This window comes from Plutella xylostella, chromosome Z (assembly GCF_932276165.1).
Source record: "Plutella xylostella chromosome Z, ilPluXylo3.1, whole genome shotgun sequence".
Taxonomy (NCBI): Eukaryota; Metazoa; Arthropoda; class Insecta; order Lepidoptera; family Plutellidae; genus Plutella; species Plutella xylostella.
The window spans coordinates 12,143,819-12,171,648 of record NC_064012.1 but is presented as its reverse complement, the minus strand read 5'-3'; the positions used below and the strand labels follow the sequence as shown (position 1 = coordinate 12,171,648).

The 27,830-nt window shown below is 35.9% G+C and overlaps 1 protein-coding gene across 5 annotated transcripts in view; it reads left to right on the top strand.

The window, feature by feature from the left end:
- The window catches only part of LOC105390314 (protein apterous), a 46,514-nt gene that overhangs the window by 3,086 nt on the left and 15,598 nt on the right, over positions 1-27,830 (top strand). For all 5 annotated transcript variants that reach the window (XM_048632623.1, XM_048632624.1, XM_048632625.1 and 2 more), the window contains exons 2-4: positions 758-1,077; positions 25,602-25,775; positions 26,435-26,691. In XM_048632623.1, coding sequence (XP_048488580.1) covers positions 758-1,077; positions 25,602-25,775; positions 26,435-26,691 — 751 coding nt within the window. The remainder of the gene's footprint in view (positions 1-757; positions 1,078-25,601; positions 25,776-26,434; positions 26,692-27,830) is intronic.

The window sequence follows — 27,830 nt, the reverse complement described above, 5'->3', positions numbered from 1 at the left end:
AAACTTTTGGCCCATTAAACGTTTGTTTGATACGAACTGTACTTTTAAATAGATTTACTAATTACAATAATCTATACTAACAGGATGTCAGTTTGACCTAATAATGTTACCATTTTTGATAGTAAGAATGTCTCACTACTTCACAAGTACCGTCGGATGTGGTCGGCCCATTTGAGCTTGTCTTATTTACATGGTTTTCCCAGTAGGTACCTAATATAGGTATTCCTAAGCAGTCTAGTTATGTGCTTATTTTTATATTACACTCACGAGCGATGAAAAAGTTCCAGTCACAATAGCACCATATTACTCCTAAACGGAAAATACTAGCGTCGTCGTTTGCAATATTGAAGCGCATCAGTACAAACAATAGGAACGTAAATATATTTTAATGAATTCTAAATTAAATGTTAAAAAAATTGGGGTAGGTAGTTTGGTGTCGAAATTTTGTAAGTGGGCTTCTTTATTGCTCTTGTATTACTTTATCATTGGTTAAGGTAAACGTACTCATTGTTAGCAACTTCCCATCCCGCAGACAGACCGAGTCATACAGTACACACATCATAAGCTTGATAATATTGGGACAGAGATTTGGAAACTAGACCTGGACTAGGTTCTTGGCTGAAAGGATTACCAAGTCACATGAGGATTTGTTGCTTCCTGCTATGAAGAGGACCCAACCAAAACACAACATCCAATATCTTCTCCTACTATCTGTCTGTCACCTTCTGCCCCCAACTAACCATCACCCTTGTTGCAGCAACAAAGCGAGCGGTACCTGTCAAGCGCGTACGAACCAGGGGCCGAGTCCCCCGTCCCGCACGCCAGCACCCCCGACAGCCCCCGCGACTGCACCTCGTGCCGCAAGAGGGAGCCCCCGGACGAGTCCCCGGCGCCCCCGGCCGAGGACGCCTGCGCGGGCTGCGGCACCCGCATCACTGACAGATACTACCTCCTGGCTCTGGAGCGACGCTGGCACACGCCCTGCCTGCGCTGCTGTGAGTGCAAGATGACTCTGGACTCCGAGCAGCGGTGTTACTCGCGGGATAGCAATATCTTCTGCAAGAATGATTATTTCAGGTTAGTAGTTTTTTTAGCGTTGGTAACATCTGTTGGCTGTACTTACCTAGTTTGGTAAGATTAAGCCTTGTTCCCTACTTGTGGAGTACCTATACTTATGTGTACTTGTATAGCCTGTATTTTTGTGTATAACTTTACAACAGATTTTTTAAGTGCTTACTGAAAACTGTAGGTATAGATAGCTGTGAATTTATGTTTCAAATATCCCAGTGCAAAAGTTCACAACCGACAATATAATGATCGATGGAGCGCTTAATATTTTGTAACATTGGCTTCACTTCTCTTTTGCTGTCTTCTTCGATTGTAAATAAAAATGAAATATGAGAAAATATGTGTTTAAATTTTCGCAGAATGTTTCATTTTATTTCTTCCAATAAGCCTGGACTTTACTTAAACTTCACAGCGTGTATTGGTTTAATGTTATAATTTAATTTAACAAAAACAAATGCCAGTATTTTTTATGACGCATTATTTTATTGAATGAAATCTAAGACGTTAGCGGGTGTAAAATACATGAGTAAGAAATAATTATAAATGTTTATACTTATTCCTACTTATATCATCTCTCAGCTTACATTTCAGAAAGGTAGGCCATATTTGGTTTAAGTATGCGAAACTATTGCATCCGTAGTATCCGTACCTATATAGGTACCTACTTATAAAAAAATCGGGGTTGTCTGGTGTCGGCATTTTGTGTGCGGAACTTTTTCTTTGCTCGCAAGTGAAATGTCTTTTAATAAATGGCATAATAATAAAAATATTATAAAGCCACACGTCAACTTATTCACTAATATTTAATCTGCGGTATAACATTGAGCCTGATGCGGCGCGGCGTTTCTATACGAAAAAGAAATACGGACCCTTTAGCTTAGGCCTTAGAGATTGTCGGACATTAAAACAGTAGTCCAAACAGATGATATTGAATATCGTCTCTTAAATCCCGACACGAAAAATATTTATTTATATGACCATCTGAATCAGGAAGGTAATAAAAGATACCGCAGATAGGTACTTGTATCTATAGTTATTTAAATATTTTCTTCAGACTTGAGATATCTTAAGTAGCGATGTGACATTTTATGTCTTGTTCGCAGCATCGGCGGATTATGTTACGAATTTTATTAATTATTTGAAACTGCATTTATATTATTTCAAACACATATGTTTTGTGTCTTGGACGAAATAAATGCCTTTTTCTTTCTTTCTTTCTTTCTTTCTATATCTCGACTGGCTTGTGAGTAGTTAGAGGAATTCAAGTAGGTACTAACATACTAAGAAACTTTCTTAATTGGGGCCTAGGTGTAGGTACTCAAGTATTCCAGGAATTACCTACAGATTCCCCCAAGCGCATAGAACCATGACAATAAACATGTACTAAATATAAACATAACATACCAAGGTATAGTATAAATAATAATAAATTAATAATTATATGGGTAATATTGACCAGTGGGTGGGTTTAATCGTTTTTGGCAACCCTATAGCCAACCTAATCCAAGGCTTGCGTTCGACAAAATAAAAGCGATGGTAAGTGCCATAAACATGATGGAACTATAAACTTTTGCAAAAAGCGTTATAAAAGTATATTTATGTAGTAAATTATATGACGGTATTGAGCAAAAGATCGTGGAATACAAACTGTTATAGTTACAACAGGTAGGTATGCACTAGCTAGGTATTTTTTTAATATCTACTGAGGTTTCACTGCGTTATGTTTTTATAGAAAAGGATGGTATGTATGGTGGTGCCGCTGCTATAAGGGCTTTTATTTCCCAGTACAATAATACGTCATTGTAATCACTTATCTTCCCAGTAAATTAACATACTGATTAATTGTGATACCTTACAAGTTGCAACTTATTGGTTTAAACACTACCAATTATACCTACACATTTAAAGTTCACCTTAGCCACATTACGTAGGTTACATAACATATGACAAGCAAAGTCAACGCAGGTATTTTATTATTACTAACATGACGATAATAATTACGCTTCGCTACTATTTTGGTTTCGAAAGAAAACAGATTTTATAGATTATAAAAATAATTTGTTCATAAAGCCCAGGGATCCCTGCGGGGTATAAAACTACGCCATAATGAAATTAAATTATTAAATGTGTCTCTAGATTTGACTGTTAGCGACTATCATTTCTTTTAAAGCCAACAAGTTTGAGTAACTTGCATGGACCGGGGTCCGTATGAAGCTGTTTTAGGTAGGTACTTAAATATTAAAACCAGTTTTTTACTAGATAATAAGCATGGTGATATTCTGTGATACATTTTACAGGAGTAGAATAATAGCTGAGAATATAAAAATAAATAAAACAAAGCATTTTAAGCAATGTTATACGCGGTAGGATCTAAATAATTAATAACCGAGAACTGTCACAATCGATTGAGGTATTTGAAAATTATTTTAAATATGCCAATACGTGTGTTGATGAATCTTAAATATCGATTAGCCATAACCTATTCTGGTTATTAAAAATTCACATTGATATACCTAAGGGAACTCAAGGGGATATCAGTTTAGAATCTTTCTGAAAGGCTAACTCCCAACTTTTATCAAGCCCAGTTAGCGTCTGATCCTACTTATTTGTAACGAAGACTTTAGGCCTAGTTGAGAGTTTGAATTAGGTAATTTAGGTCATACATATTTTTTTGATGTGATGGCTAATGATACTCTATATTCATTGGTTGAACCTAAGGTTAGGTTAGGCTTGTGATACGAGTATGCCAGAATTCTACGGATATAAAAATCTATCATATACATACGCCCATTATTTTGTTCCACCCTGTATGTGTATATTATGTACATCTGACTGCCGTGAAATATCTTCCGTAACCCCGTGACAAAGTTACGAAATACAAAAAACATACACTTAAGTATCTAATCTACATTTACCTAATCCGCTCAATCTTGCTTTTTATGGCACAGACGCGTAGAGGAAGCGGATGGGATCTAGATAGAGTGCTACATAGGTCGCTTGCATGAGAGTGCGTACTGCGTACCTGAGCCAGGGTGCCCGCCAGATTCTATCGACCACGTCCCTAACTACAACTTTCTGAATGCAATTTTTGTGTAAGCACACGCACGCACACACACACACAGAAACGCACACACTTGTGGAAGAATATGTGAGGTTATGTTAATATCGAAACAAGTGACAGACAAACCCACGTGGCTTTATACACCTTTGCATTTTAATTGTCAGCAGTAAGCTCGGGAGTATAAAATTACAGATATCAAAATGAAAATAAAAAGATTTGTTATCATTATGACACTGCCATGTTTTAACGTGTGAAAAGTCTACTAAATCCATTCATATCTGACCTTTGCTAGCTTGCTTTGCTAGTAGGTATCTAATAGTATCTTGAAATGGATAATATGTATGTTAATTACCACGATTGTATTACGTAAACAAAGATGAATGTAGAGTAATTTATGCATGATTATTACACTTAGATACCTAGTTACAACGATTGAATAATTCTACCATCCTACCAAAACTATTTTCTCGATACGGAATGGTAAATTTTATAAGCAATTCTCGAAAGCACATCTTTTCGACTCGACCTCGTGTGCAATTTATACTATGGGAACAAGACTTTTCTACCTTTATTCCATATACTGCCTTACATGGTTTTCCTGTGAAAGGTTATTCTATTTTTCCTGCTGCTGGGTGATAGACTGATGGCTCTTTACTTAACTACAAAGTAGAGTCGTATTTCATCTTCAATGTTACTATGATAAAAATAACAGAACAAACATGTAAGTACCTAAGTATTTATTTGTTAAATGAAAAAGTTAACAGTAAATATCCGGGCACAGAAGTAAAGTCTCGGTGCAGGATGTGCCTGAGATGCGCGGCGCGGGAGGCTGATGGCAGCCGGGACGGTCGCAGGCCCGTTAGATGTATTCGTCAAGCGCCCAGCCAGCCACCTCGCTATCTGATCTCGACTGGAGCGCGACGCACTGCACCCTGCCTTTGGACATATCTATCTTTATACTGTGTTTTAGGGTAGAAATCAAAAGCATGAACTTAAGACTGAGCGGGACTAAACTGGAGCCAATCACAGTGCTCCTTGTTGCACTGAATAACTTCTGTTTCTGCCTAACTTACCGTTCGTCAGCTGTTGTGAAACCCACACTAAATACATCAGCATTATTGTTAAACAAATGAAGTCATATTTCATAATAAAGTACATTTTATAAAAGAAATGTTCTAGTATTACTCAGCTGAGTGGACCCAGCGTCCTCGGACTTCCGCCCACACCGACCAGATGGGCCCAAGCTCTCGGTGCGCCGAGTGAAAACCCTTATCAGATGGTACGTTGGGCGCAACAGTCAAAGATAACAGCCAGTACCTAAAACACGTACAGATCTCTATGGCTCATCTAACTTAAAGCTTTTTACGACTCACTACATTTGTTATTTTCGTTTACTCGCTGCACTTAGAAACCACTACACTAATTTTAATCCCTATATCAAAGAGATAAGGTCGCAAGTATTTAGCCGGCCACCGGACATTTTTCGGATGTCTTCATTCCTGATGAGTATGGGTGGCGATTTGATGATAAGCAAAGATAAATAGATTTAAAAAAAACGTTGATGCGATCGGTAGGAAAAGTATTATGGTGTCAATAAATTATGGTGAGGACAAGTTATTGCCTTTTTTGTCGCAAGCCCGCCTGGCCTGTTTCTGTAGGTGCAATTTTTTTACTTATTCATACTTATTTTGGATTTAAGACTTGTAAAAAAGTTACTATGATAATAAAAATACTAAGGGTATTTCAAAGTAATAAAATAAGGTAAAGTTTAACAATAACATTAATATTTGCCTATTAATTTCATTGACCTTTCATTGCCAGCAAGTAGCACGTTGACCAAAGGCTCGCCTTTTAGTGATAAGCAAGAGTGGTAGTAAAAAAAGTAGCGCTATTTAAATTTTATTACGAAACATAAATCAACAGTTCTTTCGTAAAGGAAACTGGCGCTGACCGCAGGTTCCACTCTACCTTCTAAGTTTATTCTCATGTTATAAAGACAGTTGGATATGTATTTTTATATTTGTATGCGTAATATATCTTTATAGCCGCGGGAAAATTTTGACCTCAGGGTTTTGTGGTTCACCAAATTGAGGCCGCTCTATCAAAACTATTTGTATGATACATTTGACTACATCTAAACCAGTTATGCTAATTAAGTATATCAAACATCATACTATAAAGTTTGAAGTAAGTAGGTAGGTTATGCTCGTGAAAAACGGATGAACTTACTCTTTTGGTAAAGTTTAGATTTTTATTTTAGCCCCAACATTAGCGGCTGATATATTTAACGAATTTTAATTAGAAAAATAACAGCGAATCATTTATTAAATTTGCAAGAAGTGGTATAATGTTAATCGCGTGATTCCCCCGTCTTCGTTCGGCTTAATTCGTCAAGCTACGCGCTGCTGCCTCGGCGGTGCTGTCACGATCACGCGATTCAGTAGCCGCATGGACGTATGAACTTACACTTACTTATGCCATTTATGACAAGACTAAATTGATTATGCTATGTCGGTTCTAGCCCCATTGTGCTGACTTGTTGACGGGCCTGCCCTGTGGCTGTGCCTACCGTGCTATAGCTCAAGTGCAATTTTTATCCATATTCTAGTCAAGTAATTCGATGATGGTACAGTCTTTATTACCATTCATTCATTATTTAGTACCATTTCATTATAATATCATGTTTACTAACCACCATATGGACTATTGATTGTAATTAATTTAATAAGTCTGAAATAAAATTATTTTATTTTTATTTATTTATTTTATTCCTTTCCTTTCATAATCAAACTGACACACAGCAACACACAGAACATTTGAGAAATTAAACACGCGAACACTTAAGCAAGTTTTACACGAACGAACAAAATATTTTTTGAATGTAAGAGGCTTATAAGATAAGCTCTAACAACTTTATAAGTTGGAAGAAGCTAAAAAGTGACAAAACATGGAGGATAGACTATAATGTTGCCTGTAGCCTCACGTGGTTTATTAAACAGTGTTGATAATAAGTCGTTTAAAAACAAAGAACATTCCCATAAATAAGCTGACGACTAAACGTTCATTGCCATCAGTGTATCAGCCTTTAAAAATCTACATAATATAATGTAAAAAACCTCGAATAGAATATTTATACTGTATAATCATCAGAGATGGAGATAACACAAAACATTATACAATATTTTGAATGAAAACATTATAAAAAACCGACTTCAAAAAACCACTAAAATGTAAGAAATAATTTAAGGTTTACACAAATTCTACTCGTATGTGACAGTACAAATATACCTAAGCAGGAACTGTTCTTTTTTGATGTTGGTGCGGTGACAAAGTAATCTAAAGAAATATGGCACCAACTTCAAAAAAGAACAGTTCCTGCTTAGGTATATTTGTACTGTCACATACGAGTAGAATTTGTGTAAACCTTAAATTATTTCTTACATTTTAGTGGTTTTTTGAAGTCGGTTTTTTAATTTTTTTAATTATTATTTTATTTTATAGTTTTTAGTTTATTTGCAAATAATTTTCAATTAAAAGTAAGGTGCAAATGATACCAAAAAGTCCTACTAATCAATACGACTGATTCAAGCCTAAACACGAAGTATAGTTGCTATATACCGTTGAGGAGTTCCCCTGACTGCCTTCCGTTTCCATCATCAGATCAGCTCAAGGTCACCATCATATTTTTTTGTTATAAGAACTATATTTACGTTCTTAATTTCATTAGAATCGGTTAATATGTGCCCAAAATGGAAATTCATACCCTGTTTTTACCCCTTTACCCACCCTTGGGGGAGAGATAAAATTCTGAAAAAAAAATGGGACCACCTGGAAGCTCAACCCAATACAACAAAAAAAGAATTTTCAAAATCGGTCCATAAACGGCGGAGTAATCGGTGAACATACATAAAAAAATATATAAAAAAAAAAAAAAAGATCCCGACGAATTGAGAACCTCCTCCTTTTTTTGAAGTCGGTTAAAAATACTTAAGGGCTTCATTACACTTAGTTTTTTTTTATCTTGCTACGGATCTCTCTTTGGTGAGAGTAAAATGTTCAGGTGTGTTTCATAACTACTGATATATGGTGGACTTCTCCATATTATTATTCTAGAAACCATCCTATTGTCAAAAATAATAATCACAGTTGTAATTATTTTTCGGAACATTAAAGTCCAGTTTATTTTTGTAATAACTTACATGTGCAATAAAGAAAAAAATATATAAAAATAACTCGAAAAAAGAAGTTCACTATATTTAGTAAACTCTGTGAGTTACTTAAAGAATTTCATTCATAACCGTTTGATGTTATCATTTTGAGAGCGACAATCTTGCAGTCACATTGTTTTAGCCTCTCAATGTTCGCCTACCACAGTTTTTTTTTACATCGCTTGTACAGGCAGGCACCAAACCGATTGCGCTAAGGTTTCTACATTATTATGTAAGTTATATAAATAGGTAGGCGGTATAGGGCTCTAACAAAACAAATCTTATGTTTAAAATTTTGTTAAAAAGAAATTGAAAGACGTTGTGATTCCACTGTGGATTGTGAAGCAGTCAGATTTGAGTCGTAGGTCATTCAATTCTTGTATGAATAAAGTAAACGATCTAAATTTTTCAAGTATTTTTAAACAGCTGTCGTTTTAATATAGTAACAATTAAGTATGCCTGAGTGTGAGTACTTAAATGTGTTCTTAGGTGTGCTGCCTACTTTTCTGTTTTGGCAGATTTCCTTTATAATTAAGTATCAGTTATGATATGTCTTTGTAGTTTTATTAGCCAATTAACATTCATAAGTATAGGAGAAAAACAAAATTGATTATGTGTAATTAATAAAAAAATCACACAGTCAAATGCATCGCACTACCTCGAATTTCCTCAAAAACTAAACTTACTTATTACATTTAATTTTCAGTCAGCAAATACCAAATCGTGTGTCTTCGTAGCTCGGCTAGGACACAATAAAATAATAAGCTGACAATACTTTATGATATACGTTTGTACATATTTGCCACAGCGCATTGTTCGCTGCAGCTGGGCAAACGCATTTCTGCTTGAAAATCCAAAATGTTCAGTTGTGTGACGTTTAGCTCACAGGCCGATCTAGACTTGCTCTTCATTGTGCTGTTCTTTTGTGCTCGGGAGTTTTATAATATTCCAGGGAGGTGAGAAGGAAAATTACCTAACTTTTCGAAAATGAGTTATACTTATACGTAGCGTAGTGTATTATTGTCATTCCCGTTGGAAAATCTACTGGTTATTATAAGTATGTTATTGTTATTACAGTAAATGAGAGACAGTTTTAGAATTAAGGCTAGGACCTATTAGGTAGGTATACGAACTATTGCCAGGGAGGCCGCCACACTGAGCAACTTTAATTATGCGACCATAAAACAACAGTTGTTTTTTTTGCTATTTCAGAGTCATTATTGTATAACTTAGTATATTATATATTTTTAATTCTTACATAACGGTGTCTGTAAGTACTAAATACGTAAGTATAAGGGATTCAACGTTACTTTATAAAAAATATATATATACTTACTTAGTTTGAAGTCGGTAGGCACCTAAGAAAAGTAACAACTCTCACGAGCCCGCAATAAAAATAAAGCTGTAAATACACCGGGAGTAAAAGATAAATCGGTTCCTAGTGTCCCAGAAAGATTGACAGAGCGGCGGCTGAAGTCGTCTCTACATCTTCAGATTATCTTCAGTTCGTCGAATACGACAATCCCACAAACGTTGCAAACAGAGAATCTCAGCTCTGGTCAGACATGTAGAAGGTAGTGGCTGGAAAAGCTTTACATTTATTTATTTGTTAGTCTAGCTGGGTTATCTTTAGTCTGGATACGGACCACTATGGTTAATGTTATAATAGTATGTATGTCAGCACACATAAACACTCTAGTAGTGTTTATGTGTGAGAGTTTTCATGTTATGTTTATGTATACTAAGTATAAATGGAATTTTATTAAAAAAATTTATATCAAAAAATGGCTCCTTCTGGGAGAACAATCATGTCAGTCAGTGAGTGAGTGGTAATCCAGCTTTATATATATAAAAATACATCTGTTCCATACTTATATTTAATACTGAAGCTTATTTTGTATGTTGATTTGTCGGATTGTCCTGCTTTCGGGAAGTTCAGGGACAAAATTTCACCCTGCATATTCGTTTTAGTGTAACTGTGGAGTAACTGCAAGTTTGAGTCGGCATAGCTAGCTGTATCGCATTAATTAACGTTGAATACTTGAGCTTGAACTCTTGTGGCGTTACGGTGTAGGCTGCAAATCGACCGCAGCGCCACTCAGAACTAAATTTGAAACGCAATCAGTCTTTCTCTTTCTATCCACTCCCATGCGAGCGAGAGAAACATTGTAGTAAGAATGTGCTCCTGAGAAAAATACATCTCTAACGAAAACATATGATTTAAAGGGTGGATATAAATAATTAAGCGTGTTTTTCTTTTTTGTAAGCTTCATAAATTAAAATAAAGTGTTTTACAAGATGTATATCTTTCGGTAGTTACACACATATTTCTGCGCAACGCTACAGCGACACGTAGCCCGATGACTATCGCGCCCACCGACTATCGCCCACAAGCTGTGCCCAAATACGAAAATGCGGTAATAATTTTCACAAATTACTGCCGTAAAATTAAACAACACAGAACAGTATTTAATGTAAACATGTTAAACAAATTTATAATAATAAACTAGAAATATGTTTTATTATTAATGTTTCAATTTACATCTAGCCGATAAAATATTGAAATAGACGCCAAAATAATAAAGTTGGTGTCATAGTGGGAGTAGAATCCCAATCTCTATGATGGTTTAATGAGCGACGCATTCTTTTACTTTCACAGTAGGCTACGCGGTATAATATTGTAGGTAGAGTTTATATCAATATGTTTTTTTTATTCGTCGCGTGTCAGTTTTATTGTTGTATCGACAAATGGCGTGGAAAATTAAGTTAACATACACCATGTCAGTAATTGAAATGATCAGAAAACAGTGTAATGAAGTTAGTACTTAGCCAAGTTCCGCACGATTGCCTTCAGTGTATTTTTAATATCAGGTTAGTCTTTACTCATCAAGTCATCATAGGTTTGCATTTGAAATGTAGGTCTTTGTACACTATACTTCATTACTCTTTGTTAAATTTGGAAGTACTTATCTTACAAAAATATAATGAAAGTATGTGCAGTAGGGGTGTCACTTAGTTTTGGATATGGGTGGTGGTTTTCCACTAATTATACAAAAAAACAAGGTAACTAGTCAAATTTAAAAATTATGGTTATCACTGTACAATGTAAGTACATTGTTCTGCACATAGGTATAAGTACTTTATAATTTCATATCATTTAAAGAATGGATATCATTGACCAGAATCCTAAGTATCGTTTAAAAACAAAATAACTTATGTTAATTTAGTAAGTCGTTTGATCTATAACAGAAACAGATACATTTACCCATATGTAATCGACAGCTAGAGGACGGGAATCAGAATGGCCGATCGGGTACTTCGCTTCCTATAGGCACAAGAACTCAGATCTCCTGACAGAATATGATAATTTTCGGACAGTTAAAGATAATGTCTTTTCCCCGTTATTATCGGGCTTGAATTTCGAATCGAATGTAGATTAGAGGCGCCCTCAGAAGCGTGAGAAACGATAACAGTTATTCCTAGGTGTTAGATATGTGATGCCTTTTGAAAGCTTTGAGACAAGCACGTATACTGAGTGGTACAAAAACTGACTGAGCCTCGCCGTTTGACTAACTGTACCACTTGTACAAGTATTATTGCAGCATACTAGATCATTCTTGGTTCACGTCCTGTAATAATACAAATACCAATAGTAAAGACTTAAATAAAGACCGACTTATAAACGAAACATTAAATACCTAAGTACTAAAATAAAAGATGAAAATAGTTAATTCAGTTTTTTATAAATAATATATTAAAATAAAAACTAAACACCGACAAGTCCCGACAAAACATACCGGCAACTTTAGCGTATACTAAAAAGGCGATCTTGAAACAACACTCAGTCAGCAAAAGAAGGTCATTCTATACGACGAAACCCTAAGTTTCGCGCGAGCCACGACTCTATCTCCTTGTATTAAACGTGCCGATTGCACGACAGCACTCGTTTTTAGCATAGAGTAACTCTCCAGTCACCGCGTCGACTCGCTCGCGACCGTTCACGTGAGAACAGCTTCCACCACAAACACCCGAGCTGGCGCCCCGCAGTTGCATTGTGGCCCGCGTCCCCGCGCCGCCATTGTGGCCCAGCGCGGGCCGCAGCGGGCCATCGGGACCCGCAGGGAACCGCCGGGTGTTTATTTGTAAACACGGAACTAACCCCGACCTACCCCCACCCGCTGCGTTCCGGATATATATTATTTTTGATATCGCAATTTGTTGCGAATTTGTACGAAATACGATATGGGGTGTTGCGCTGTGTCGAGGTTCGCAGGTTTGAGGTCGGGCGCGATGACAGCTGATGCAGTTAACTAGTTAGTGGTAGCTATTCAGAAGGCAGAAAATCTAATTTTACCGCTGTAAAACTAAAAATTTCACTAGCTAAAAATGACATTTACCAAAACACTCATATAGTCGAATTTTAATTAAAGAAATTAAGAATTTGACAGCTTATTTTAGTAGCTTGTAGTTATTTTGGATCATGTTCTTGAACTTAAAAATATGACCCAAAACTGTATCGTAGCTTACCTGGTTTACCTAGACGGCTTAGTTTTTAATAAATAAAAATAACTGGACAATAAGCTTTTGATTCAACAACAAACGAACATATCGACAGAGTGCACAACCCACAACTAAAACAAATAAACAAAGCATATTCCTCTAAAACATTTGTAACAATAGAATACAACCCTTGTATTCTGTAATAACACTTAACGTTTCGACAACTCTTCAATTCAATGACACTATACCCTATACAATCATTTTGTTTTTTTTACATGTTTTTATGTAGAGCTCTGTGTATATGGTGGTGGTATTTTTGTACGGATAGAGATAGATCTGATGTAAAATTTCAAGTAGTGTATGTTTTGCTCCGTAATATTAGTCTTTTGTAAATAACGACTACTAATCTGACTGATGTCGGTCGTTCAACAGTTCTCGGGTTTGAATGTATTCGTAATGTATTTCATGACCACGCGTCACTTTGAATACTACATTCATAAATATTTGTCATTTATAAATAAAATAAGGCCAAAAGTTAACACAAAACTTTAAAGCCTTAAACAAAAAAAAAACTATGGTCACATAAAACTTGCAAAAACTTTTACTAGCTATAAAAAAAGTGTGCGGACGACGTCTGGGATCTGGGATTAAACCGTCATTTTCGCATTCTGCCGACCACAAAGCTATAAACTAGCGGGCCAACAATTGTACAACAAACGTATGTTTACTAAATAGAACATTTGACCTATAAAATTGTCATTGTGCTGGAGCAGATGTTGGAAACCGACGCAGACAAGCGAGAGAAGGGGATTATGTGTACAAATGAAAGATGACAACTATATTGTATGGGCGGTCCTAGGGTTGCAGCTTTCACAGTTTTGCATTTCAAGGAATATTTCTGATCGATTCAAATTTACAATCTCGAAATTCTTAATGTTGTTATGTATATTAGACTGCGTACTTAGATATAGCTAAGACCTTTAAATCTCTAAAGATCTATTTATGGTACTGAAATTACTTTTTTTTTTCTAGTAACACGCTATTTTTGGTCATTATAAAAGATGTTCCAGTATTATCGGTTTTTGAACAATTTACCCAAATCACTCAGCAGTTCTTGCAAGGCAATTCTGCCAGTGTCATGTATGTAACTAACCTATATATTATGCATTTGCTTTTCGGGTCCAATAGAAGGTCTATGATAGATAAACTGAGGAAAGATCATAGTTTATCGTCAGAGGTGATTCAAGCTAGATCTATAGAGCAGACATCGGTCTATTATAGCGCATTAAAATAGTATTAAGGGTACTTAAAACATTTATTACATGAAAACATAATTATGCAATGTATTTATTTCTATACGACGCTTTTACCCCGCTAAGAAACCTAAAAGGTTAGGTTCCTTATTCCGTTGCGGAAGTTGGAATTTCGTCATAAACATTATGACATGTGGCCTGGCCTCTCTCAATCTCATGGAGAAGGTGGGATTAAAAATATAATTTTCAAAATCAGTTCAGTAGTGCCGGAAGTTTTTAAAACTGTTCATATTTTGACATAGGACATCATAAGAGATATCTTAAGAATGTCTTTCCTAAAATTGGCAGACCGACCTACATCATTTTATCAAAATCAGTTCAGTGATGGCAAGCTGGCGAAAAGTGGGTGCAGCAATGCATATCTGCCTACCCCGCAAGGGAGTACATTAGTACAAGGCGTGAGTGTGTGTGTGTGCGTGATGGTAAGCTTCCATCCGCCTTTTTTTTCTTCAATGCATTTTTTTAATGAAATGTACCTACCTATAGTTTTTGGTATCCGCTTTACCAACTATATTAAGTCTAGTGAAAAATGAGACTAACTGCCAGTTTCTATATCTCTATCTATCCATAACTGGAGGTTACTTTCATACGATTTTGACATAATCAAAAGTAACAATCTGTTAAAATCGTATGCATGTAACTACCAGTTATAGATAGATAGAGTTAAAGAAACTGGCAGTTAGTCGTTTTTATAAATCTATCGTCCTTTTGGACGTCTACCGGGCAGTGCGGACCGTCTGCCTATTTTGTCATCATTCATAGGTACTCAACTCAATGACTAATAACTTTTAAAGACACATCTATCTACATAAGGTATGACAAATTATATTTATAAACTTCTGATTGGAACAAATACTAGCCGTAGTTAGTTTCACTTATAATACAGTTACAATGATTTTATTCCAACTCACAAACTACTTACTATAATTGGCCCATTATAAATTACATTTATTTACAACTAATACTATGTATGGGTTGTTTGTAATTGTTGTAATTCTAAAATAACACTAAGCGCTAGTGTCAATTACGTTATCGCAGGCATCCATCAAAGGTCACTCAGTATTCCAGTTATCTGTCTAAATTGTATTATTATGATGTCATTTTGTTTAAATAGTTTTGACGCAGTCTATTCGATATTTTGTCTACATCAATTATTTATCAAGTGCATTATTCTTCTATTAGTTTGCTTGAACTAAAAATGGAATTTATATTTATTTTGATCGTACTTGTATCTTGTAAACGGGTCGAAGTTGATAAATTTTCAAAGAGATGCGCAACAAATACCACCGTTCGGGTAGATAGATGTCTGTACTTTCAACCTGTTTAGGATACTTTTTTATTACGCTTTCCTTCGTCTAATCTGTTTAAGTGTAAGAATTTTCTAATACATAGTAGGTACTACAAAAGTGGTGTTTCAAGTATTTTTTTTATGTTTTTGCGAATTTAGAAGTTGTAGTTGGTATAAAGCTGTATAGAATAACTCAATAAGTCTAAATTTTTCGCCTTACTAAATGACCCTCTTTTAACACAGTGTATTTCATAACGTAGATTAGTGTCTGGGGAAGTCAGAAAACGAAATAACATTTACGATGTATAATTATTATGTATACCTAATTAGTGTCAAATTCAATACATTTTGAATCCGAACATGGTTGTCAAAATAAGTTCTCGATAGGTACACTGAGTTTGAAATGTTTTCGCATCTTCCTAGGTAGGAAAGTATCAAAAAGTTTTGTGAAGTCTGTCGTAAGAGCACACTCAGATAAAATTCCTGCAGCTTGACATTCAGCAAATGTTGATAAAGCAACAATTACGATTCATACTAAATATAGATACCTGATGTTTCATAACATTACTTTACAGGATGTTCTAAAAATCTACACTAAAAAACACTGTTCTATGACTATTGGTAATTCAAGATCAAAAATCTAAACTTACTAAAAAGATGATGATCTCATATTTTTCTTAGACAAGAAATGATATACTTATAAATTAAAAAAATATATTATTTAATGGTTCATAATGAGCACCAGCCGAGCATCCCCAATTTTAATATATTCTGTTCTGAACATTAGTTTTATTACTTCTATGGTTCTAAAGGGCGAAGTTGCTCTACTCTCTTATTTTCAACTCAGCCAGCCTAGCCACTAATCTCAAACAGCTCACAATTTAACACCCTGTACACAACACCTAGCTACCTATGCCACCGGTCATATCTGCGCGAGTGTGTCCCACGCCTGCGCGCGCGCCGACCACGCACTGACCGTTGAACCAGAACCACCACCAGACAAGGACGTCGCCAATAAAGAAAACAGCCAAAACATTATTCCACAACTGATAAACTCACGACCTGTTATGTTACAATTTCATGTACTTACTACCTAGTTTGTTGAAGTAGGTATTTATATTTATACAACTGATAAGTCGGGATCAGCGTACGCTAGGCCGGCCTGACCCGGATATCGGAATGCCGATCAGCGATGTCATACTACAAGTACCTACAGGGTGTTGCAAAAAGGTTATATAGTAAGCCAAAAGGTAATTTAGGGTTACGGTAAACAAATTTTGGTATACGACTTAAAAAAATCGAGGAATAAATTGGATTCTCCATAGAAACTTTGTAGGGTACCGAGACTTAACAAAAGATGCTTTTTATTAAATTTCCAAGTTTAAAAAATCGTTAGTAATGTAAAAAAATTGTTCAGGATGACCTGTTTTCGGATTACTCTACTTTGGCAACGTCCTGTATAGTGGGGAATTCGCAACACTTTGGGCTATGACTTCTATGAGATATAACTGTTGGATGCATTAGACTAATCGTCCGGAAACAATATACTGTCTTTACCAATGATTTCTCTAATACTTATCGCAAAATTATAGTACATACTTTCATTTGTAAGATAGGTACTTAGCTAAGCTACTTACATTATTACGTACTCAGGTTTACCAGTTAATATATGGTAGGTGTAATCAGACACATGACACAGGTATCTCGTTTCCCTTCGTCAGTGATTGAAACATAAACAACAAAAGGAATTAGGATTCGATAAATAAAAATCACGTCCAGTCGTAGAGATATCACTGGTATTACTGGACACCCTTTTGATCGTTTATTTGAACACCTACCAATATTATGTTTCTTACGAGTTTTAGCAAACGTATAATGTTCCCACAGCTGAAATCCTCATATACATATGTGTTTCTTAATAATTACGTAAGAGAGTTCACCAAAACTCTTTAACCTATACATGAACCGACTGATTGAAAGGCTCAGCAGTGCCACAGTCGGCTGTTCTATTGACGGTCAGATGATCAACAATATTAGCTACGCCGATGATATGGTGCTGTTGACGCCTTCAGCCCGTGGACTTGAAATACTCCTAAGTATATGTGAAAACTACGCCACTGCCCATGGACTCAGGTACAACAGCAAAAAGAGTGAGATCCTAATATTTAAGGCGGGTAGAAAGACTTCTACTATTCCGCGACCCTTAACACTAGATGGATCTCCTCTGGCTCAAGTCCAAAAATTTAAGTACCTGGGTCACTGGGTAAATGAGGACCTCACAGACGACACCGACATGGAGCGGGAGCGCAGGGCATTGTCAGTGAGGTGCAATATGTTGGCCCGCAGGTTCTCACGTTGCACGAAGGAGGTTAAAATAACCTTGTTTAAAGCCTACTGTACCTCGCTGTATACGTGTAGCCTGTGGATTAACTACACACAGAAATCCTATAATGCCCTGCGCATCCAGTATAACAATGCCTTCAGGATTCTGTTGCGGCTACCGCGATTCTGTAGCGCATCTGGGATGTTTGCTGAAGCGCGGACAGACGGGTTCCAGGCAATCATGCGAAAAAGGGCAGCATCACTGCTGCGCAGGACTCGCGGTAGTGGCAACGGCCTCCTGAAGATTGTATCTGATAGGTTTGATGGTCCCTTTTTGCGACATTGGTCGGGTCTGCACGTTCCATCCATGCCATCGCAACGGTCCTATTAACCCTAAAATGATTTTTTGGCTATTTTGAATTGCCTTTTTATTTTTATTATGTATGCACTTAAATTTTGTTGACATTTAAATTTAAAATTCTTTTGTTATTGTTTTTATTAATTCACCTAATTGCTTGCTGATTATGATTGTAATATTAACTATTTGACATCTGAAATTATTTATTTATTTATCTTTTTATAATATCATGCATGTTTATGAATATAATTTACTAACATAGACTAAGGATACATTGTTACTAACACATATGGATTGTTATATCTGAAATAAATAAATTATTATATATATTATTATAATAATAACATTAAAAGTAGCATAACTAAGCCGAATTTGATAAAATATGGCTAAGAACACTCGGGATAGCATTTTGTTGTGATTTTGAACAAACCGAAAATCGGTTCTGCAGTGTGGTAGCTACGCTACAAACACACGTTAAACTTACTACACCCCTCTTTTTCCATCGGGGGTTAAAAATAAAAGCGCGTACCCTAGTGTAACCAGACAAAGTATACCCTAGGTCAGTTTCAGTCAACAACGAAAAACAAACAGAAAAATAAATATTAAATGTTAGTAGTTTTCACTCATTTTGTTTACTTAATCTTGAAAACGTAATTTATATGAAAGGTTATTTCTTAGAATAATTTAGTTGTTTACTCAGTCCGCAACTGTGAACAATGTGACTATGAAATTGTAATAGTATTTTTGCTCCATTATTATACATTTTATATTCACTATGCCTAGTATTATATATTTATTGTTTTGTTTATTTTTTGTATTATATCCCATAGGTATTAGGTATGTTTGATATTTATCATAACACATAATCCGCTTGCAGTGAAGAATAATTTATAATAAAATATATTATAATGGTTACAAATATAGATGTTTCTGATATTTTATGATCACGACGGTTACCCTCAAGCGGGTAGTGAAATGTGACACTCTTCGTATGCTATTTGTTATACGAAAGTACCTGAAGGGCTAGCACGGGTCGCAATTAGGACGTGACAAAAATATTGCATCTCACTCACTCACATCGCGCAGCCTCAAGAGCGGGCGTGACGGATAACTTTTGTCTCGTCTTAATTGCGCCCCGTGCTAGTCTTTCTGATATGCGTGTTTTCTTTTAGACTTAATAGTTTGACAACGCTAACTTTGTAACATATAAAAGATGTGTGATTTTTATTTCTTGAACTGACAGACCTATAATATGATAAGAAGGATATGTAAGACGTACCCCTGTGTAAAAAATACAAAGAATTGCCCTCACTTTTTTTGCTGGCACTTGCAATGTTAGCTGTCGTACTCTATGTGTCTAAATACTCAATCCGATATCACGGCGCAGCCCCGGGAGAGAGCTGGCTCAGCCAATTCTGGAAGTTTAATACCAACTTACTTTATGCAGACACAACCAGGTCACTGTAGATCGGCATAGCATTCTACCATAATGGCCGGTTCCCAATTTCTATGTTTGGTTAAGTTATGGTTATGTACAGTCCCCATGTAAACCCCCCCTCACTTAACCTCAATTTACTCTCCTGAGAAGAGCCATCTATTACTGTAACATGTAAAAAGTAGACAAATAAATGTGTTGTTGATTTTGTAAACCATACCTAAATCAACAATAAAAAAAAATAGTTAAAAAAATAACGATTATTATTTACTACCTGTTCCCGCGAGCTTCGCTTCGCCTTAAATATATTTCCCGTGGGAATTCCGCGATAAAAAGTAGCCTATATTCTTTCTCAGGGTCTAGAACTCTAGACCATGTGTATACCAAACATTCAAATCCGTTCAGTAGTTTTGGCGTTAAAGAGTAACAGACAGACAGACACAGTTACTTTAGCATTTATAATATTAGTTAGGATTAGGAATTTACTAAAAATATATATTAGATTTACTAAGGACAATGTGACCGAAACCAGTTAAGCCCGTAACAATATTGACGAGTCATAGTGAGGGGTCCGCAGCCAGAGGTGTGGTGGCGATAGGATCGGTCGTGACCAGTCCACGTGACCCGAGCTGGTCTGGAGTAACAAGACAATCGAACAATAGGCGGAGGAGCCGCACTGATTATGCCGAAGAGAATATAATCAAGGCGAGAGCTTTTCCGAGGCGAATTTCACTAACTTTTAACTGAGTTAGTTCGCATAGTTGAGCCAGTTTTTCATACATACTCGTAGTTAGTGCATAGTTTTGCGGTGGATGCACAATTGCACATATGTATGTGAAAAACTGGCTCAACTATGCAAACTATCTTAGTTTAGCCGGCCGTGGACGTTCGGCTTTAGGCCCAGTGAAGTGAAACTTGAGTCAATGTATCAGCGTGAGCTTTAGCTTTAGTCTTATGACATGCATACTCAAACAAAAAATGAGCCAAGCTGCTGCATAAAATACCATAGAAGAGAATGGACCAACTGAACTAAATTAGTACCCTTTTATTAGTTTTCTAAAATTTTAACCAAACTAGGTACCTATCTACATGAATTTTATAAATTTTCATGTAAGTTACACATGCTTCACAGTTAGCGAAAAACATTACGCGAAACTAACCCTGCGGGCAGAAGTTGGTTCATGATCGTCCATCACTACTACCGACCTTTAGTTCTATTTCAGACTAGCACTCTTTTTATTAAGATTAAGTACTCGTTGATATTATAATGACAATAATTATAATTTTAAATTTTCAGCAAACGAATAACAGGCCGCCGTCTGTAATAATAAACTCTGAACAATACGAATGTAAATTGGGATTTTCTTACCTAATTAAATGTTTTATTGCCAATCAAATTTTGTTATGTGTCTTTCGCTGGTTTTTTTATTTTTATAGTATCACCGGTATGCGTTTTAATGCAATTTACGAGATATAGAACGTTCATGGGGTGCTAATTACGAGAAATATTTGTAAGTCGTTATTATTATGACCTGTTGTTTACTGAGATAATATATTATTTTTTACTACTTTATACAAAACCGGACTAGTTGGTACGTGCGTTTGAGAAGCCATCGTAGGATGTGCATACATTAAGGGCCACTTTTACGAAACGCTAAACGTATTTAAAATAGTATTTAGATCAAATTTTAAATACATTTTTAACCGACTTCAAAAAAAGGAGGAGGTTCTCAATTTGTCGGGATCTTTTTTTTATATATATTTTGTTATGTATGTTCACCGATTACTCCGCCGTTTATGGACCGATTTTGAAAATTATTTTTTTGTTGTTTTGTGTTGAGCTTCCCGGTGGTCAGAATTTTACCTCACCCAAGGGTGGGTAAAGGGGTAAAAACAGGGTATTAATTTCCATTTTGGGCACGTATTAACCGATTCTAATGAAATTTAGAACGTAAATATAGTTCTTATAACAAAAAAATATGATGTGACCTTGAGCTGATCTGATGATGGAAACGGAAGGCAGTCAAAGGAATTCCTCAACGGTATATAGCAACTACCTCGTGTTTAGGCTTGAATGATTCGTATTGACTAGTAGGACTTATTGGTATCATTTGCATCTTACTTTTGATTGAATATTATTGATAATTAACTAAAAACAATAAAATAAAATAATAATTTAAAAAATTAAAAAACCGACTCCAAAAAACCACTGAAACGTAAGAAATAATTTAAATCAATTTAATGTGACATTACAAATATACCTAAGCAGGAACTGATCGGTCGGTTTTTTAATTTTTTAAATTACGTACTAACTAACAGACGTTTGACAGAGGCGACTAAATACGTTTAGCGTTTGGTGAAATTCCACCTAAGACAAGAAGTATTATGAAGCACTTTCTTTTGGTTATGGTTAAAATAATATTTCTTAAGTACATAGTGAAAGTACTCAACAATAACGATAATAAGGATCAGTTTCATGGCGGATGTCTAAACTTTGCGCAGCTTCAGAATATTAAACGTCCGGGAGAAAATAAAAATGAGCAATTTGTGTAGATAAGTAATCTTTATTGTACCTTCATTTTGTGGTGTATGTAATAGTATGTATCACACACATCGTCCTGTTTATTAAACTTTGTAACTCAACTTATTTCGATAAAATTTCTCAAGACTAGAATTAATAACTCGAAAAGTAAAATCTATCATAAAATAAGAGGAATCACCATAAAAAATATAACTATAAATGATTCTACAAGTATGACCATAAAAATGCCATTAGAACTTTTAAAAAACATGTTGTAAAGATAAGCATTTACTGTAAAGCTATTTCTTCTGTTAATAAAGCTACTATAAAGAATTGATTCTTTTTATCCGAAGGAATCACGGTTTTCCTTAAAACGTAAGTGCTTGCAAAGATGTCTGGATTATGGTATTTTCGCGTAGTATACTTGTATTATTACGACACTACATACTACATGTATTTAAAATATGGTAGGTACAAATAGAACCTATATCTGAACTACAGAATCCACCCCTTTTTTAACTTAAACTTTAATTAATTGAGTTAAGGCCGAAATCCAATGAAAATTTTAAAGTAGACGAGCCTTACTACGGGTTACCTTGGCATTCGCAATATCGTGTCGATATAACCGGAGTTGGGCCCCCGATATTCGTGACACGGCAGTCGTGGTGAGACCACACCGGCCCGGCTTGTCCGGGGACCCCACAGACTAATCTTACATCTTAACGACTGAATCTAAATACGACTCTACTGAAAATGCCTGTTAATTACTTATGTTTTGAGTGAAGATTAATATATTAATTAAATAAAGATTAGGAATAAAAGTATAAGTAACGTGGAGAGACGCGAAATGTTGTCAGCGTAGTATTAGAATTAACCTAGAACGAACTCATAGAGACTCGTAAGTTGCGGAGTTATTTTTTTACTGGTAGATAAAACTTTAGAATAAAAATTTATAGCGTTTAACGCTTTGTTTTTTGCCGTTTTGAATTTATTTTATAACGGATTATTAATTGAACTGAGTAGAAAATTTAAGTTAGCTTATTTTTTAAGACCTAAAAATTTTCGATGACACATTTCAGAATTATCGCTTCTTTTTCTATCGATCGACAATGTCCCTTTCAATGGCTTACTCATTCCATTTCCTATACAAGGTGTCCAGGTCATGAAGGATTAAATATATCTCGATGGTTATGAGTTTATATATTTATTATTTGCTCGGGAACAGACTAACTAAAACTACCTAAACTAACTAAAATTCAGTTTTCTGCCCTCTACACGCAAAGTTCATACGTTATCCATATTCTAATAATATTCTGTTATGAATGCACTTTGCTACAGTCCAATATAACTTTTATTCCGAGTTTGCTGCGCACTCAACTCCTCCCATTGTTGCATAGTTGAGAAGTTCCCGTATTGTTAGCAGTTGCAGTGTGGAAATCCACTGATGTGTTGCACTATTCTTCTGGGAACACTCGATTCTCTCTGCAACAGTTATGTCCGACTGCGAAACATATTCTGATTCAGAGTTTCTGTGTGGTTTTATAGTTACATGTGCGGAGTCGTAGAGTCTCGAAGTTGGGAAGTAGTTACGGTAGTCGACGTCAGTTACACTTTGCAACTTTAGCGACAACAGCCGAGGAAGATATCTAGAACTGCAAGTTTTGCGTTTGTGTGGAAATTCTAAACATATTCAGTTGGCAAACTTCATCATCACAGTACAATACAAATTCAAAATACAATTATTTAGTAGAGAATCGCAGTCACATTTCTTTAATCCGTGCATCGCAAAAGTTTTTTAGTAAGTTAAGGGTGCCTTGCACCAAATATTTTAACAAAATTAAATCCTTTGCTGTCCTGCTCAATCAGTATACTCTTTACAGCAAGAAATAAATAGATTTAATTTCATTTTAAATGTCTGGTACAAGTGACCCTAAATGTACCTAATTTACCCAATTATAATTCACTCCCTGAAAGATTGTTTAACATTTTTTAACAGAGTTTGGGAACTGGAGTAAATCTTCCATAATATGAATCTCAATGAGGTTCTAATATTGTATAAGAGTAAGACTCTTATTCGTTAATTACCTACCAACATAAAATAAATGTCAAAATTAAGTATAATGCAAGTTAAAATAAGATTTATGTTCAAATGCGACCCCGTTCCTTGGCGTGTCAAAAAGTCGTCCGAACTATAAAAATATTATAATTGTTTCATTAAAACCAATTGTTATCTCATAAGTTTTAAATTAATTACTTACATTGTCTGTTATCTTTTAATGATTTAATTAATTATTATTACTTATTTATCTTATTACTGTAAATTATAGTAATTTGAACAATTTCTTTAACCCTCTGTTTTAAGCCGATATCTTTGGGATGATCTGATCAAAATTATCAAGATCCAGATGCAAAACCCGATCTTACTAATAAAGCTTTCGCAGAATGCATTTAGATTTAGAGTAAATAGACTTTTAAGTCCTACTCAACTCAACGACAGTTTAGCCAATCACAGAGCTTTATTCCATACTCAAGTTCTGTTCAACTTTACTTTTTCAACTACCGTACCACCACCGACACTTTAGCAATTAACCATCCATAAGCAGCGTCGATTTGCCTATCAAACATCTGTCAGACCCTTACAAGTTACGTCATATTTGCCAGGCGGCTTATGGATCGTTAATTGCTAATGTTTGGCGTGGTAGGTAACCCCACAGATGTGAAACTGACAGTTAGGGACACAGCATGTACCTGAACGTCAGTCCATATAAATGACAATGGGCGTTTTGGGACCTATGTCCAATAAAGATGAGACATACATCGTTGGATAGCTCTTTTCAAGTGAGCAAAAAAGTATTATGACGACAAATCCGTATCAGTTGTCCATTTTGAAATATATTCGTCGGAAGGAAGTATTTTTCTATGGCATTGCACTCTTTCTCCTGATGACAGTTAGGGCGTAATACACGTAAACACGTACCTATTATTGAAATTGAGAAATTACTTTCAACTGGTTTTATTTACTGAGATAATAAACAAATATAATATTATATGAAATATGATCATTTTGTTACAAAAATTAAAAATGAATGTGAAAAACTAACAAAAACATTAAAATTACAGAAATAAAATATAAAAACTTTCAAGGTACGATTACTCGTCGATTGGACAGTAAATCAAGACTAGCGCTTCCGTTATTCATATTCTGCAAAAAAACACCTTTTCAACGACGTATCACTCATTTCTATTGGTGCTGGTCCCAGCTTCCATATATTGGTGCCCATCATCATTTATGGCATAAATCGAGATTTAACACTAAGGGTCACTTTAAGCAATCGCTAAACGTATTCAAAATTGTATTTGTATTTAAAAATGTATTTTCAATTAATTTTTTTAATTTAATTTAATTTATTTAAGTCATATTTTGAATACATTTTGTACCAACTGACACACGTTTGACAGGCTACTAAATACGTTTACCGTTTGGTGAAATTCCACCTTAGTCACACTAACCGAGTATCTTTCCACAGGCTATTCGGCTCGAAGCGGTGTGCGCGGTGCCAGGCGACCATCTCCGCGTCGGAGCTGGTGATGAGAGCGCGAGACCTGGTGTTCCACGTGCACTGCTTCTCTTGCGCGCTGTGCAGCACCCCGCTCACGAAGGGAGACACCTTTGGGATACGGGAGTCGGCCGTGTATTGCAGGTGAGGGCAGTGAAGCTGCGACGCGACGGCTGATAGTTGTTCAGGAGTCATGAAAAAGTTACATTTCAAAAAAATCCATACCAAAGGACATGACTCATTTTATTTAAATTAGATCAAAATATTTACGTTTTTAGTTGTTAATATTGTTTTGATGTGCTGTTGCTGTTAAATGCTTCAATGTTTAGCAGTAATGGTGCTATTGTCACTGGAAGTTTTTCATTGCTTTAGTTAGTGTATTTGTATGATGGCTAGTATTTGCTGTGTCTGGTTCTTGTTTATCTATTTCAAATACTTAATCTATATTCTATGACAATATTTATCTATCTATTTATGTAACTAAGTATATTCTCTACTGGGACTAACATAAAACTCTGGCGAAAAGTGGGTGCAGCAACGTACCTCTGCCTACCCCGCAAGGGAGTACATTAGTACAAGGCGTGAGTGCGTGTTTTTTTTCTTTATATTCTCTAATAATATCTACTTAGGGCTCTGTCTGCCAGTCAGCAGGCATGTGTTAAATGTCCCGACATATGATTAAGGGTAGAAGTACAATTTCTTAAGAGCCGAATTCGACTGCAAGCTCAACCTATAGACTTTCTTTCACTGTACAAGTTACGCACATGACAATACATTTTACCTAACAGAGGCTTCCTCCGCAGGTTACACTACGACACGATGCCTGAATACGGTCCCCACATGGGGGTGCCGGGGCCGCCGCAAGTGTGCCCGGGGCCGTACTCGGGCGCGCCCCCCGGCCCGCACTACCCCCCTTACCACTCCCCCGAGTTCACCCGGGTGGAGCCCGACATACCTAAAGGACCCTTCTACAACGGCGTCGCGGCGCCACCGCCCCGCCAGAAAGGAAGGCCGAGGAAAAAAAAGCCGAAAGACCAAGACCTCATGACTGCAAATCTTGGTGAGTACCTTCAAACTACGGGTTTCATGCAGCCGCGCGAATGTCACCTCTGTTGGTCTGTAAAGTTTTCCCTACAGTTATAATCAACGGTTAGGAGGGTACAAAATTTTTAATTAGTTATAAACTAATGGCGTGTTCTCGTTATTCAGACTAAACGATTACAATTGTATCGATACATTAAAAAGTCAAAACTGCAGTCGCCCGCCAGATTATCGGGCCGACTTCCCGTGTATGTTTTTGTCCTTTTTATAATTTTTCGAAGTTATCACAAACCAGTCCTTTTATCTTTCTCGGGCGGCGGCGAACCACTTTTTGTCGGCACCTACTTGCTTACACAGAAATAAGTATAGTTTGTATGTAAGCATCTTCGAATTGATATTGATCGTTATTAAAATTTAATACACGTTTAGCGTTTGTTTGAGCAATTATTGAGATTTTATCGATGTTTCGGTTAATTGGGAAGCTCCTTTAGGACAACAGGTGAGCGGCTCGCAAACCAACTTGTAAATATCGTAATACAAAAACTTTAACGTAAACATAGTGAACATGAACTAAATGGCTAAAGCCATATCCATGAAGGAATGATAACTATGATATGTGCACCAATAAGAAACCTGGAATTTATACCATCCATTACAAGGTCCATTGCACTCATTTATCGAAGTAGGTTCTTAGCCGAGTACAAATGTATCTTCACATGCCTTTGGCAAATGATCGATTCTTTTTTTTCATTATTATGATCGTGAAAGAGGAAATAGACTTGCCAGCTCTAATTAATTGTTAGCCAGTATCTGTGCAGGCAGCGTTGACGGATTCCCTTCATAAAAGTTCTTCAAGAATACCTGAGTAATGGTGAAACTATAAATCTTAGGAACAAAGAAATAAAAGAAAATATGTAGTAATGTAATATAACACGGTCCAGAAAGCGCATTGCGTGATTCTAGAGAGTTAGTGAAGTTGCTGTAAATTATTAAGATATATACGAGTATCTAAATCGATATCGGTACTTATACATAACATACTTAGTCACCATAGCTGTATTTACAGCAAGATGGGTGTAAGTATATTAGTTTATACCTTTGGAATTCAAATGATGATTTTTTACTCTATGTAGTTACAGAGGAAGTTGTGACTTAAAT